Source organism: Clarias gariepinus, chromosome 3 (genome assembly GCF_024256425.1).
Source record: "Clarias gariepinus isolate MV-2021 ecotype Netherlands chromosome 3, CGAR_prim_01v2, whole genome shotgun sequence".
Lineage (NCBI taxonomy): Eukaryota > Metazoa > Chordata > Actinopteri > Siluriformes > Clariidae > Clarias > Clarias gariepinus.
This window is the reverse complement of record NC_071102.1, coordinates 11,513,941-11,529,765: the sequence shown is the minus strand read 5'-3', so window position 1 is coordinate 11,529,765 and position 15,825 is coordinate 11,513,941. Positions and strand designations below refer to the sequence as shown.

The 15,825-nt window shown below is 38.7% G+C and overlaps 1 protein-coding gene across 2 annotated transcripts in view; it reads right to left on the bottom strand.

Moving 5' to 3' along the window:
• Positions 1-5,473: 5,473 nt before the first annotated feature.
• lrrc4cb (leucine rich repeat containing 4C, genome duplicate b) overlaps positions 5,474-15,825 on the bottom strand; it is a 56,253-nt gene continuing 45,901 nt past the window's right edge. For both annotated transcript variants that reach the window (XM_053491321.1, XM_053491320.1), the window contains one exon: positions 5,474-9,984. In XM_053491321.1, the coding sequence (XP_053347296.1) occupies positions 8,044-9,939 (1,896 nt within the window). In that variant the 5' untranslated portion in view covers positions 9,940-9,984 and the 3' untranslated portion in view covers positions 5,474-8,043. The remainder of the gene's footprint in view (positions 9,985-15,825) is intronic.

Genomic DNA, 15,825 nt, shown 5'->3' with positions numbered 1-15,825 from the left:
CAATTTCAACCATCAGCTCTTTTCTTTGCTCGATGCAGGCCAGTAATTTGACCCTTCTGAAACACGATCTTTTCCATCATTTTCATTTGTCTTATGACACAGTTGGTCAAGAAATGAGAAGCTGCATCAGGTATGCATCAGATAGGGTTCAAAAAGTATTGTCAGTTGAAACATCAACTGTTAATCACTGCTGTCATAATCTAAGGATAATAATAAAAAATGTCTATTTAAATACTATGGTGATCTTTTTTTTTCTTTAGCCAGCACAATACTGTAAAACACTTGTGTCTTTGTTGAAGAATGTAAATCTAAAATTCGAAAGAAGCATCTTGTTCTGAATGCTGTTGAGTTGACGGGTGTGTCTAAGTTATTGATAAGATTAATGCTCGATGGAAACCATAATAGTGAATAGTGCAAATAATAAAGTGACAAAATAAATGTCATTTCAACGACCGTGATGAATTATTGCCGGTGGATTTTACAATTCACATCAGCAAATTCCTACCTTTGGTCTGAATATGAGGGAAAAAAAAAACGTTTGTTGACTACTATCTTTGAAAATTTATGATTGTATGATTTATGACATTTAAATAAAAGACCACAGTGTGGGAGTGCTGCTAAAATGTTTTGATGGAAAGATTTTCAATAGAGCCAATTATACTTTGTCATCGCATTTAGTAACATTAATTTTTACTTACAGCATGCTATGTATTTCTGATGCTTCTTTGTCCGTAATTATCCCTCTATTCATGTCAGCAGCTTGTGCTCAGTGCAGTAGCATTATTCAGATCTTCCCCTTAAAATTCCTATAATATATATTTATTATATTATTTGATAAGGAAAGCAGTATATGCTGGAGCGATTCAATAATAAATAGGTATTGCATGCATGGCCATGATGCATTCCAATCTGAATATGTTGGTTGGTAATTTTCTACCAACCAGCACAAAACAAGCACCAAAAAAATTTATAGTTTTCGTTACTGACGTTACAAATACATATAATGCGAAGCCTTCTTCTATATTATACAGAGCAGGTGTTTCTCCTCTACAGATGGCAAACACCCACCTGTTTCTTTTTTTCTTGGCAAGAGCATTAAAAAAATGCTCAAAGCATACCAAATTAGGTGCCAGCATATCATCAGGAACTAAAAACCGACGCTCATCGTGTGGCAATAACTCAAAAAAATGTGGTTGCATCACCCTCGTTCCTGCCTTGTAGTTCCAGAGCAAATTTGTTGCAAAATTATTTGCATCAATCCTACCCTGGCTGCTAGGTAGACGATCCGTTCGCGGGGGGATTCACACACACACAAACTGAACTGTGGCTTGATGCTGTTGTTTGCCATCTGTGACAGGGGAAAAGTAATTAAAATGTGATTAGAGTAGTGAAACAAACAAGGACACAAAGGTCTGTGCAGAATGTGCAGCTGGAAAACAGCAGAAGTGCCAAATCAAACATCGGCAAGAGAGAGAGAACCACGTCGTCATGTGGCATCCGTAGAATAAATACAAAAACTCTTTTGGCTCAGCGCATAGCAAAGTAGCTCCGGCCATATGCAGCACCAGGATGCTTAGTTCAAATTGGTTGATCTGGCTTGGCAGAAGATGAGATTCAAATGGAAGGAGCTTTGTGAACTGAGTTGAGCGAGGATGAATAGCACATTGGATCTGCATGACCACATTTAATGAGAAGTGCAAAGGCCCCTCTCTGTATGGACAACTTGACAAGCCATGTGGTGAAAACAGCATACAAGTTAATGTCCTGTTCCAACCCCAGACTTGAGATAGGAACGATGTATGTGCAGTGTTTTTTTTTCTCCTAAATTTCTACAGCATACAGTAAGTTCGTTCCCAGATGAGCTTAATGCGTCCCCTTGACGATTGAGCAGCGCTGTTGTTTTTGGGGTTGATTTTAACACTTGTCTCCCTGAGGGTTTTTAGTAAATTAGCTAGTGGAGACCTCTGGAGGATATCTAGCCAGGAAAGACCTGAATAATATTACACCAGCAGATCCCAATATATTATTACTGATTCCGAGATAGATTCCTGTAGAGGCAAAGAGGATGAAAAAAATATCCTGAAACGAAAATATATAAACTCCTCAAGTAACTTAAACGCCTTAAGCTCTTCAAAATACTTCATGAAAGTGTTCCAAGTGTTTCTCTTTTCACCGTGTTGATCTTTCCAGTGCCGTGCCGCTTTTATGCACAATCCAGCTCGATGTGACTCTTCATTTCTGTGAATAGGGGCGGTACTGGCAATTACTTCAATTTGTACCCAAACTGGTAAACCTGAAAGGAAGGTTGAATGTTTAGCTGAATGTTTTTTTTTTAACTTCTTCTTTTTTTTTGCGAGTTCTCGAGAACACTATAGTATCAAAACCAAACAAACTGCTCTCATCATACTTTTTTCAGACGGCTGAGTGAGGAATGCTAATTACTCTGAACGCCCCCTTGGAGTAATGGGACTTGTAATTACAGTTTAGCAGCAGACAGACTCCTCATGCTCGCTGTTAATTATTCTTTGCCAAAGATGAAGAGACTTAAGATAAGCATTACAATCACAGCTGCCATTTGCAGGGGGATGCTACGACTTCAGAGTGCACGGAACATCAGTTCCCCAAAATGGCTACCCCCTGGGTGGAAGAGCAATCTCTGTGGATGTTTCAGGGTGACCCCTGCCTTCAAAGCACAAACACCCGAGCAGACGAACTCGGCATGGGGCCCGCACAAATTAGCCATATCAAATTGCGGTCGCAAATTGCCAGCCACTTACTCAAAGGCAGGATAAGCAGGTCTTTGATTTCACACAACCACAATGCTGAAAGCTGTTTTTGTTGTTGTTGTTGTTGTTGTTTTGGAGCTGATATTTTGGACGGGTTAAATATGCATTTTTTTGTGTAGGTAGTAGGCGATCATTTAAAAGTACAGTAAAGCTCTTGCCTTATGAGCTGAGACAGTTAGGAAGTAAACGTTGGATTTTTTTTTTGACTCCATGCAAATGAATGCAAATGAAGAACGATGAAGCAAATGGAAAATATAAATATTGATCTCGGGTTTGATATTTTTATTTATTTATTTTTTTTTAACATGGATAACCAACTGCATTAATTTCATGTTGCTAACCGGCAGTGCAGGCTGGGCTGCACTTGGCAGGCTTCTCCTCTCTCAGAGGATGAAGATTAATTAATTTGACACCTAAATGCTTCAGCTGGGAGTAAAGTGTACGCACTTACTGGCTGCATCGGCTTGCTGTATTTCATCTTCCATGATGCCAAATTGCAATATACAATTATAACTTAGCGCTATTTCGGAAATAACTATATTACCAAAATAATGGGATCCGGTCCCTAATTGATGATGGAATTCTCATTTCCATTTATTTTGATTATCTACAGATAGATAGACGTATAGATAAAAAAAATAGAAAGATAGATAGATATATAGATAGATGGTGCTACTTCAAAATATGACTTGTGCCGATTCCAGCTTGTGCCAACTGCTGATTGCATTGCATTGCATTCATTATATCTGGTGCGTGTGAGTGCTAGGATAGGCAGACAATCTGATGGCACATGCCTGCAATCCCTCCACCTTCTCTCAGTGCCTGGTGTGGCTAATGGCATTGTCCAGGCAAAATTAATTAACTGATGTACTTCCGTCTGTCAGTGCCCCCGCACAATTAATCACATAGCGAATGAGACAATGTGGGGTGCCTATAAATTTTATTCACAAGTGTCTGGTTTCATCGAGACTTCAGCTTAAGCCCTATGGATTAGATGTCAAGCATCTCATAATTCAACAGGAGGTGCTGTAAAATCAAGTCCATCTTAAGCCAAGATGCGTCTGTTCATGTCTAGAGGTCACTCGTCTTTCGCCGTGGTGCAGTGGGGTGCCAAAATGAACGATGAGGCTATGTATGTGTGAGAAGAATATTTTCCCACCATCTAGGTGAAATAATGACTTGTGATGGCTTGTTTTTGTCATCGAAAGAGAAGCTGACTCATGGAACCCGACGATGGAGTCGAAGCCGTCTTCCCGATTCTTTATCCCACACCAGGACTGCGGCGATTCCTTTCCCATATATTTCCACTAACACACCTGTGTTGACTCTTACTCTTTACTCAACAGATGCATTAGCTGTATGCAATAAAAGCGGGGCACATATGTCGAGCTTATAATTAATTGATGCACTTTGATGCCCTTCCCAAAGCCATTTCCGACTTGTCAAGGTCCCCTTGGGGTTTTAATTCACTCGAGCTGCCATTCTTCAAGACATACAAGCTAAATTGAGCCCCGCACGGACAATCAGGGAACAGATGCTGAATAGCTTGTATGCGTGGGATTAACTACTTCCTAGAATTACTGCTGATTCACATGGTCATGAGTCATGTTGCTATTTGCTTCATAAGGCATATAATGCGTATCTCTTTGTGAACTGTCTCTTGCTCTGATTACACCAGTTAATTGGTTTAAATGAATCATCGAATCAGCAGGAACGATGAATAAATCTAATCAATCAGTCATGAATCAGTGATTATACATCTTGTTTTTTGGAGGGAATATTTATGAGATATCAGAGCGAAATTTGTGTATCATAATTCCAACATAATGGGAGAGAGAGAATTCAATTATATATTTAACATTTATACAATCCAGCTGCAAGAAATGTCCAAATGCTAACCCCGCCCCCTAATAATACCTTTTAAACCTTTTTTAACTTGAATTATGTACATTATGTACATTGCTATACATTATTACAGTACATACAGTATAAATATATATATATATATATATATATATATATATATATATATATATATATTATGTATATACCTACCGTGGGAAGTATATACATAATATACATGCTCACACGGATACCCGTGATTTCAAATGTGTTACTGTGATGGACAGGGGAATGAGAGGATGTGTCTTCAAAAACTATCCAGCATCACTTAGCCAAATAATTGCATATTTGCACAGCATCATTACAAAAACTCCTGAATAAATACTATACGGATAATAAATAATAAATAATAAATGATTGTTCCTGGAATAAAAGAATGCCTTTAAAGTAGAGTTTATACATGTAGTGTAGTGCTCCAGCACTGATCATCCCTTCGGGGATTCCCTGTGAGAGTTTATACCAAATATTACTCTGGCTCTGGAGAAGTTTATTACAGGTTCAAGGTGGGGTGAGTTAAGCATCCAGCCCGGCTGAGATGAGCTAATATTCAAGATTCACAGCCTTTTTTTTCCGGCTAAAAAATTGTGAACAGTTTGCACATATTACATTATATAAAACTATATGAGACGTTTATGTTTATGAGTGCCAAAGGTCATCGAGACATAGTTTAATAAACATTTTCTCAAAACAAATATTTTAGCAAGATTAATAAATCAAAGACCCAACACTTAAAAAAACAGTTTATTTACATTTACAGCATGTACTGTATGAACTACAATCTCTGGTATTAATAAATGTGTTTTTTTTTTTTCTTTAATGGTTAACCTTCAAATAAGCATATCCCGATATTATCACTGACTGATTCGCATATGGACTTCGAGATGTTGCTGTTAACGCTTGAACAGTCCGTGTAGAAATCTTCTTCTACTGGAGGAGCACATATTCTCTCGCTCGAAAAAGAGATAAAACACCAGGATTCTTCACTTCAATTCATCATAGAAATCTAAAATGAGTTACCAATAACAAACAAATCACAACAAGAAAACATAACGGAAAAAAAAATAAAGAATTCTGCTTAATGCCATAGATACACGGTGAGAGTCACGTATGCCAGGATGGTTTAGACTCGGTAGCTGTCACTGCTGATCATGAGCACTGGAGCAGATTGAGGAAAGTCATTTTTTGTCACTCAGGAACACACAGTCACTCTTTTTTTTTTTTCTTTTTTTTTTCTTTAAATGGCCAAAGCATAGTTCATTTCTGTACACACTGACTGTAGATCCTATTTGAGTTTATCTTTGAAAACAACAAATTGACTGGAAGATAAGCAGTGGGTTCTCATTAGTTTCCACATATCAACATATACAGTATGAATTCTTATAAGCCCTGCAAAGAATTTTTGACTTCGATGGAAATAAGAGTAAAAGCCATGAACAAACAGGTTACAGTACATACTGTAAATAAGTATAGGACTTAATATATAGTACACATGAGGAATTCATGAAATCTTCAACTGTTTCTGAATCTGTCTCTCTCTTTTTTCTGAAGAAGCTGATACACCAGTGGCAGTAAATGTTTTCGAACAAATGTTTCATACAAAACAGTTATAAAATAAAATCAAGATTACAAAAAATTAATCTATTTTTGGCCTGCTTTAATGTTTATTATGGTAAACTCTTAAAAGACCTTAAAAAAAAAAACTATTTATCCTCGGGTTGGTAGTCTTATTGTTAAACTGATGATTTAACATGTAATAATCCTGAAAATCCTCCTGAAGCTCAAGCTGGCAAACTGAAGACTTTCTCTTTAATCTCTGAATTAGTATTCTGACTCACATTTCAAAGTTACTTAATGTGTATGATAATGAGGTGGATATTTCCATCATTTTCACAAGTCGTAAAAGAGTGAAAACAAATTTTTCGACGCCCGCACACACTCCAAGCTCATCATCGCTCGATTCCATCGTTCAGGCAAAAAGGAAAAAGGGACGAGCGGCAGAGCATGTGAGCGAGATAGTGCTTGCTAATTGAAAGTGTTATTAAATGAATGGCAATTAATATTCCTAAATGATAGTAATTACATCGCACACGTGTACACGCCAAACACAAACCTCGACAAAATCCCTTCCTTATGCCATCTAACAGCACGAGTGATATAGCGTAAGATCCTTACTAGCACTGGGAAGTAACCCAATATCCTACCTGCAAGGTAAGGAGTTTCCACAGAAATGGAAATGCGCTACATGCAAGATTAAACAAAGAATTGTGCTTTCTCTTGCAAAGTATGACACTGCTGTTTATCATGGCAGCTAAGCATTTTATTATTATTTATTTCTTTTTTTTGTGTGTGTGTGTGTGATTCAGTTTTTAAATGTGGGCGGTATTTCTTTGTCATTTGATCTGACCTCTCTAGGGATTTATAGCAACTTGACCAACTTGATTTATAACAACTTGACCAAGGGCGAATGACGAAAAGCAAGTTCAGGATGAGATCTGCCGTACCGGAGGCCTCAATCTCATTTCCAAAAGGTGTTATGAGGGTCATTAAATGGATTAGAATACTAAAACCTTACCAGTAACCCATCTGAAAGGGCAACATTTAATGCTTTATCCATATAAGTCAGCATTCCTTTATACCTTTGTCCAGTTATTACACTCATATGTTGTATGCTCAGGGAATTAAGTACCTGCGAAATGTACAGAGAACATCATTTGCCACCACATCATCTAAACCATTGTATTGAAGGCTTTTCTTTTATGCTCCTGCACGACATACAGTATGCTCATATTGTGGGGAATGGAAACAATTGATTTTCCCTCTCTAAATTTTCTGCATCCAGAACCAGATGGGTTTATCACATCTACTTACACTAAATTATTTACAATCTTAAATCCTTAGTGGCCATCTTTTTTTTTTTTTTTGCACTCATTTCACTAGAATGTGAAAAGATGAAGTGAAATGCTTCAGCATGCCCACGGATACAACAAATATGTCATTATTATGATTGCAATACCTCGTAGTTTGTTCACTGGAGGCTGCCAAAAGCATGTTATTTTACCTTGAATTCACAAGTGTGTTGTTTTTCAGCAGACCATTCATCCATTAAATCCCAAATTCAAAGAAAATTAGGAGGAGGAAAATGATATGAACTTTTTTTTTTTTTTTGATTTCTTAATTCAGCCACTAGACATATCTTTAAATAAATAATTTTTGCTTGTAAACACGTTTGTTAAAATAATACATTACATCCTCAGTGACATGTCTTCGTCCCATCTTCGTTGTCATGAAATGTCTGCCACCAAAGCCAATAACATTGTTAGTACAGATCAACTTTTCCTGTTCAAAGCAAGGAAATTCAAATTTGTGTCTCTTGCACGTTATCTTTTGAGCTGGCCTGAATTAGTAAAGGTTCATGCGCGGAGCTATGCAGTGAGCCGAGCGTCGAGGCGTGGTTGTAAGCGCTCTTGTATGAGTTGTAGTGGTTATAGTGCTCATGCTCCAGTGGAGGAAGAGTGAGATGGCTCTCCATCGCAGGAACCCCTGTCAGTTCGTCATCTACGTTGATGATCTCAATTGTGCGAGTCGGCCCGTTGTGATCTTGCTGGTGGTGCTGCTTTCTCATCTTGTAGAATATGATGAGCATGACGGCAGCCATAAGTGTGATGGCCACGAAGCAGCCGATGATGATCTTGGTCGTTTTCATTACCTCCTCCAAACCATTGATAGCTCCCTCACTGTCTATACCCGTCACAGGGATGGTATAGGCTTTCTCTGTGGAAATTGGGGTCGCTCTGGTAGTAGATGATGCCACCCAGCCAAAGGAAGGCTGTTCGGGTGTTCGGCTCATGCCGTCAACTGGGGACTCGATGGTCTCAACTGTGACTGTGGTGAAGTAACTGACCCCACTGTTATCTATGGAGGTCACGTTTAGCACTGCAGAAGCTGAAATGTTTCCCAGCATGTTGCTGACCATGCAGGTGTAATTCCCCGTATCGTGCATTGTAACAGTGGTGAAGTTTAGTGTTCCGTCATTCTGCACCATGACACGGGCCTGGGATACCCCATGAGTCATGATGGAGCCATTTGGTGTTAGCCAACTGACTGAGGTCAAAGAATTTGTCCGACATTTAAGCTCCGCTGCTATCCCCTCAGTAACATTGAGGTCTGCAGGAGGCTCAACGATGACAGGTGCATAACACTGAAAATAGCTCTGGTCTAGCTCACCGATGTAGCGCCCCTTGAGACTTGGAGGAGAGTTACAGCGGGCGCAGCAGCTGGTGTTAGTTGGTACGGTTTCCCTTAGCCACCAGCTTAACCACAGGATGTCACAGTTGCAATTCCAGGGGTTGTGATGTATGTGTACTCTCTGCAAATGGCGCAGAGGAGTGAAAAGGTCATGGGGCACAAATGTGAGGTTATTGTGAGCGAGGTTCAGCTCACTTAATGACTGAAGATCATCAAAAGAGTTCCTTTCAATTGTCTGGATCTGGGAATGCATCATCCACAGCTTCTGGAGGTGGATAAGACCCTTAAACGAACCAGGCTGGATGACCGTCAGCTGGTTGCCTGACATCTCCAGCTCGTCTAAGCGAACTAAGGGCCTAATGTTGGGAACCTCCTTAAGGTTACACATTCCCATGTTCAGGTAGCGCAAGTTACTTAAGCCCTCAAATGCTCCATCTGAGATATAGGAGAGACGCTTGAGCTCCCCCAAGTCCAGCCTTCTTAAGGATGGTAAACGATTAAAAGCATAGGATGGTATACTCTCAATTGGGTTATTTCGAAGCCATAGTTCTTTAAGCTTGGAGAGATATTCAAAAGCTCCATTCGGGATGGTTGTGAGGCGATTGTCAAAGAGCTCCAGGGTGTTGAGGCTAGTGAGCCCATTGAAGGCGCCGATCTCAATGTTACGGATATGATTTTTGCTAAGTTGTAGGATCTCTAAATGACGCAGATGCTTGAAGCTGTCCACTTTGATGACCTGGATGAGATTGTCCTGAAGGTTCAAGTAGCGTGTGTTGGTGGAGATGCCGTCAGGGACTTCCCTGAGTCCTCTGCGTGTGCATATGACCTTGCTAAATTGGTTGCTACAAGAACACACAGAGGGACACGTCTGGGCCCTTACTAATCCTGCCACTGCGAGCAACTGCAGAGCCAAAAGCAGAAGGAAGAAGGGGTCGAACCAAGCCCCTTTCCATCTAGGACCTCTCATCATCTGATGCTGATGGTAAGAGGTCATCTTGTTCAACATTCATAATTTATTGTCTGCTGGTTCCATCTTCTCAAATGAAGCAGCCTGGAAAGCAGAAAATAGTTGCATGTTAGTTATGTTGTGATTGAGATTAAGGGTTTTTAAAATAGTATGCACCACTGATGATCAGTATCACCTCTGAGACAACAACCGTAGTTCTTGCTTCAATTAAAGCTCCCAAGTACATCATCATCATCATCATATATATTTAAGAATCCTTAAGGACCATTTTACAATTATGGACCTAATATGTAAGGTACTAAAAGAACTTCTTTACAAAATTAAGAGAATCACAGTCTATACTCCCAGATACTTAACTAAATAAAACCTTTCAAAATGACATTTCTATATACAGTATGTGCATTTGTAATGTTAAACAAGTAGTACGATGACCACCAAAATTATTATGGTTTACATCCTCTCCAGTATATTTTTAAAACTATTTTAGCGAATGAAACAGAACTTAAGTACAGTCCAACAGTCTGTGAGGAAAAAATAATAAACATATGGAAATCTTGAAATAACAGACTGCCAGATAAGTGGAAGAAGCACACAAGCCCCTGAGGAGTGTTCCACTTCTGGGTTTCTCTACATACAGGATGCGACTGGCCTAATGCACCATTCAAACCTACTAGAAATTTGTCATTACTGGAGAACAGAAACATGATTTTGTACGAGTGTTCTCATGGAAAAAATCTGATTATTACTTGTCATTTTTAAAAGTATGTGCTAACATCACTCAAAATTAAATTGATAGTGGTGGAGTGTTTATATGAGCGAGAACAAGCGACAGAAACAAACAGACATGAGGAAAACATTATGAGATCTGGCACACCGGTCACTAACCCAAACGCTGTGTAAGTAGAGTGTGCTGTTAATTACAGGTTTAAATTAAAGACCAAAAATGTTCATATTTGCACTGTACAGAGCATCAAATTAACACTTATTAAATCAAGTGGGCTTTTTAGTGCAACATTTTCAACGCAATAATAAACCTGTCCATAATTTAGGCTAGAGGCTGCACCGTGCTTTTGTTTAGCCGCATTTGAGAAACACACGAGTCTATCAGCTCAGGAAGCGCAGAAATGCTGAAATGTGATTGAATTAACTGTGTAGAGACATACATGATTAATCTCTGCATTCAGCAGCGAGTGTTAGTTAGCAGCAGTATAATTGACACAGCACTGTGAGCTGCTGAGAGGTCTTCCAGGGGACATATTCTTAATGGGATGCACGATGTAATCAGGCCACATCCTAGCAGGAGCTCGCGTATTAATACCAAAAATACCCGATGAATATCGGAGTGAACTTAAATGTTCTCAGATGTATGGTCTGACTGCGGAACCGGAGCCTATATCCGAAAACCAACGGTTCCATCTCAGCATCAAGTCTCACATTTGTTAGATACTAAAAACAAAACTAGACTAATAGTCCATAAATAGAGATTAGTGCACACCAAGTTTCCGTCTACCCACACAAGCCTGATATAGACTGCGTGAGACATCTCCTGCTGTTCCTGCATATACTGTATGGATCTCAAGCAAAGCTAACAAACATCGATCTAAGAATCACAGCTGCATTGCTTATATAACATAACAACTCATTTTTAAAATAAACCCTATCGCATTTCTATGCGGCATACCAATATTTATGTATAAATAAGTGTCATTTTATTATTGAGTATGATAAAACAATTATTAGTTTATGCAACTGTTATCTGCTTTATATCACTATACATCACTATTTACCATTCTATCAATATTCATCAACATTCTTAGTGATAAAAACAAGCCAAAAAAATCCTCATAGCCTCATCAGCAGTCCTGCAAAAAAAAAAAAAAAAAAAAAAAGTAATTAAAGGAAGAGTGGTAAATGTCAGTTGAAGCTGATAAACTTGAGCCAAGGGAGAGAAATAAATCAGGGCCTGACATATTTCGCAATTAAAGCAACCTTTTAATCAAATGCTTTTGATTTTAATAATAATAATAATAATAATAATAATAATAATAATAATAATAAAATATAAATATATTGTAATTTAGTTTTTTCATGCATATTTTAATTAAATAATTTTTAGCAATTGCTAGGTATACAGATTATGTATAAATAATTATAAATAATAATATATATATATTACTATTATTATTATTACTTCAAACAAATATATTAGTGCATTCAACAAGCCATGCCATGAGTCTCTCCAAGGACCTGCTGTCTGCTTCCTAAGTCAGACTGGTTCGTTCAGTCATTCAATTACCCAAGAATGTCTGACAGTAAAAAGCCCTATTGATCTGCAGGAGTGGCTGCGGAGGACAGCATCTCTGATAGAATGGCTATAACGCTATATCAATCATCCACCACATTTTACTTCACAATCAATGCCTGACATGGTCTTTTCACTGCACTCTTGGACATTGGAAAAACGTGTCATTTTGATTGGAAGACAAAAAACTTAACAAGAGGACGGTGGCAGAAACCTTCATTCTTTGCACTTTTGGACTGCTGTTGAATGTCAGGTGTCTTTTCAGGTATTGAATTTGTCGTACTATCCATTGTAAAAAAAAAAATATATATATAGTACACTGATATGCATGTTGCATTTAATAATTATTGAATTTTTATTTTCTGTCATGGTTTATTCTCTAGGAATTTGACGCTCCATTCTTGTGCAATTCGTAATTAAACAGGTGATTTTCTTTTTCACTGGTTCCTGTAGAGGACAAATAGACCAATTTGCAACCACAATATGCAATATAATCACTAATTAATAAGTCGTCGAATTCAAGGTCATAATTCAAGTCACGATCCGTGAATATATTAATCTCCATTTAGAGAACAACTAGCCTCCAAACACAATCTCATACCTACAGTAATTGAAGATAATTTTTTTATTTATTTTTAATTTTCTTTCTTCCATTCTCCAATAATCTCTTCTCACAATAATAAATTATTTTGTGGTCATATATTTATCCTCCTTTTATGCAAACACTTCAAAATTAAGGTGCTCACACTCACCCACACACACACACACACACACACACAGCGCAAAAATTTCCTAAGCTGATATTACCTCGACTGAATCACTCAGTCGTAATTTTGGAAAGCACTCAGCTTTGTTTGCCCTACAACTATGAAAGGACAAACACCACACAAAAGCAAGTTCTCAGGAGACGTTGTGTTTGGACGGAACCGTCGGCTTACACAGAGGTTTGGCTGCTGACAGGCTGACTGCCAAGGTCTTTACTGAAATTGGGAGCATTTGCAGCAGCCAGAAGAGAGGCTTTACAAAAGGAGGGAAGATCTGTAGAATTTACAAAGACTGAAATGTAAGTGTAAGTGCATTCTGTTTGCCCTGAGTGGAGGATAATTCTAATAACCGGAAAAAGACGGATTTATACTGAATCATACACCTACCGTACGCACGCTTGAATGAGCATTATAGGCGCTATTTCCAGTCTTTAGCTTGGTTCCTTCTCGTTACCGCATCACAGAGCTCCTGTTTCAATGAAAGGGGAATTCGTGAATGGTGTTTAATTACAATTGGTTTTAAATCCAGTTTGATGGTCGGGTCATTCCAGTCTATCCGATGCAATTTAAATAGAGAATTATGCCGCAAATACGGCGATGAACATTGCATAACCCTGCCACTCAACGCTGAGGGCTGAGTACCTCTTTGCTGTTGTGCTGAAACATGTAAAAATCAATACTTTACTTGCCTTCCAGAAGAGCTCTTCAAGCTGTTTATTCTAAGAAAATAGGCACAACTCTAAGAAGTAATGCACATTCCCCATCCTCTGGAGCCCTGTTCTTGCACGTCAAGTAGGGGTCCTGCTCTAGCGGACTAGTTCAGCGTCATGCTCCATCCCCTCAGTGCCTGGGGCTAGGTATAATCCGTATAATCATCAGATTGTGCTAAACTAACTTTGTGCTACCTCCATTATCATAATGATAATCAGACAAAATGGCCACAATCAGGCGTTTTTTTCTTTCTTTCTTTTTTCCCCCTTTTGTCGGCTGTGGTCGTGTCAGGTGGCCGTGGGTGGATTAGTCTGCAGGGAACGCCAGTCTCACGCTCCTAATGTTCCTGCTGATTAGCTCCTAATGTCTGGCCTTCTCAACATACTGGACCCATGCAGAGTTGTGCAGAGCCTCAGGTGAGAGTGTAACCTCAACGCAGGACACACTCATTAATGTAGGTGTCAACACAAATGGCGGAGGCAGAGCCCAATCCGTCGGCTCACGGGAATCTGGCTGCGATCTGATAACTAAAGTTAAATATGAAGCACAAACAGATCATCTTGGCCGGTTGAATCTGTTGCATTTTTGTTAATAGGTTACAACGGCCCGTGAGTGAAAAATGCAGTAATAAACTGCAAACGCATAAACGAAACTTGAAACAAATGATTATTGTTATGATTATAGTTGAACATCACATGTTCATTGGAATGGAATGATATAATGGAATGATGTAATACTAAAAAAAAAGCATTTGCTCCCGCTCTTTCACACACATTTTCTATACCGCTTATGTTGTGGGAAGCCTGGAGCCTATTCCAGGATACGCGGGGCACTAGGCAGGGTGTGCCCTGGATGGGGTGCCAATCCATCACAGGGCACACAAGCACACACACACACAAACACACTACAGGCAACACCAGTTAGCTTAATCTGCATGCCTTTTGGACATGCCTTTGGACTACCAAATACGGGGAGAACATGCAAACTCCATGCACACAGACCTTAGGAGGGATTCGAACCCCGACCCTGGTGGTGGTTAAACACTAAGCCATAGTGGCGCTATAATGAATGGTCTAATTAAGATAACACAGTAATAAATTCATCTTTCCATCCTTTCTCACTTTCATTGCACATTTTATGCACACAGACCGAAGGAGGTAATCGAACCCTGACCATGGTGGCCACAGTGCTAACCAATGGACGATACAAAAAGAGTATTATACAAATAGTAAAGACCCAAGAAATGTGGATTATTTACTCCTCAATATAACAACATGCTGGAAGTAAGCATGTAATAAAATGTTTTTGCTAGACTAATGAGATAACAGCCTAGAACCATTGCTTGTAATAGATAAAAGCCATATCCAGTAGATAAGGACCTACCCTTTCGCTTTTGTTTTTATGTTGTGGTTTTTTTTTTTGCTGCTGTGATTTTGGCTTGTTTTGCACTTGCGCTGCTGTATTGTACATGATCCCAGGTTTTTCTTTCTCTGGTTCCTGGATTCTTATAACTGAACACAGCATTTTAAAAATGAGCCCACATGCTCCTGACAACACAAGCTTACAAATTAGCAGGGTGAACACAATAATGTAAAAAAAAAAAGAAGAAGAAAAAAAGTAAAGTAAAAAAGAAAAAAAAAAAAGGAGTATTTTGTAAATTGAATATTTATATTCATCATGTTATACTTGATCAAGTGTAAGATTTATTATTTACTATTACATGCAGTTACCAGGACAGTAATAATATTTATGTGTGCTGGTATCCACCGTAATTTAGCTCTTAATCATATTCTGGCTGCATGTTTATTAAATCTCTCTCTCATCTTCATTAGCTCAGCTTCTGTGCTCCTTCCATCTCGGAGTGGCTCTCGGCATTGGAAATAAAATATAAAGCTTGTACAGCTTTATAATGAATTGATTCTTTCGTTTATTAAATTAAGCAAATAAAGTTAGTGGGACTTGCAGAACCTACAGCTAATTAATATAATCAAACTATATTCCGAACAGACCGGAGGAGTCGAAAAAAAACAACAAAAAAAAACAAAACTATTCGATTACATACGTGTACCCACAAGATGCATAAAATCCCAGTACGGATTGGGTGCAGCTGTTCGTCTGGCATCTCCAGTTCAAGCAAAAACAAATGGT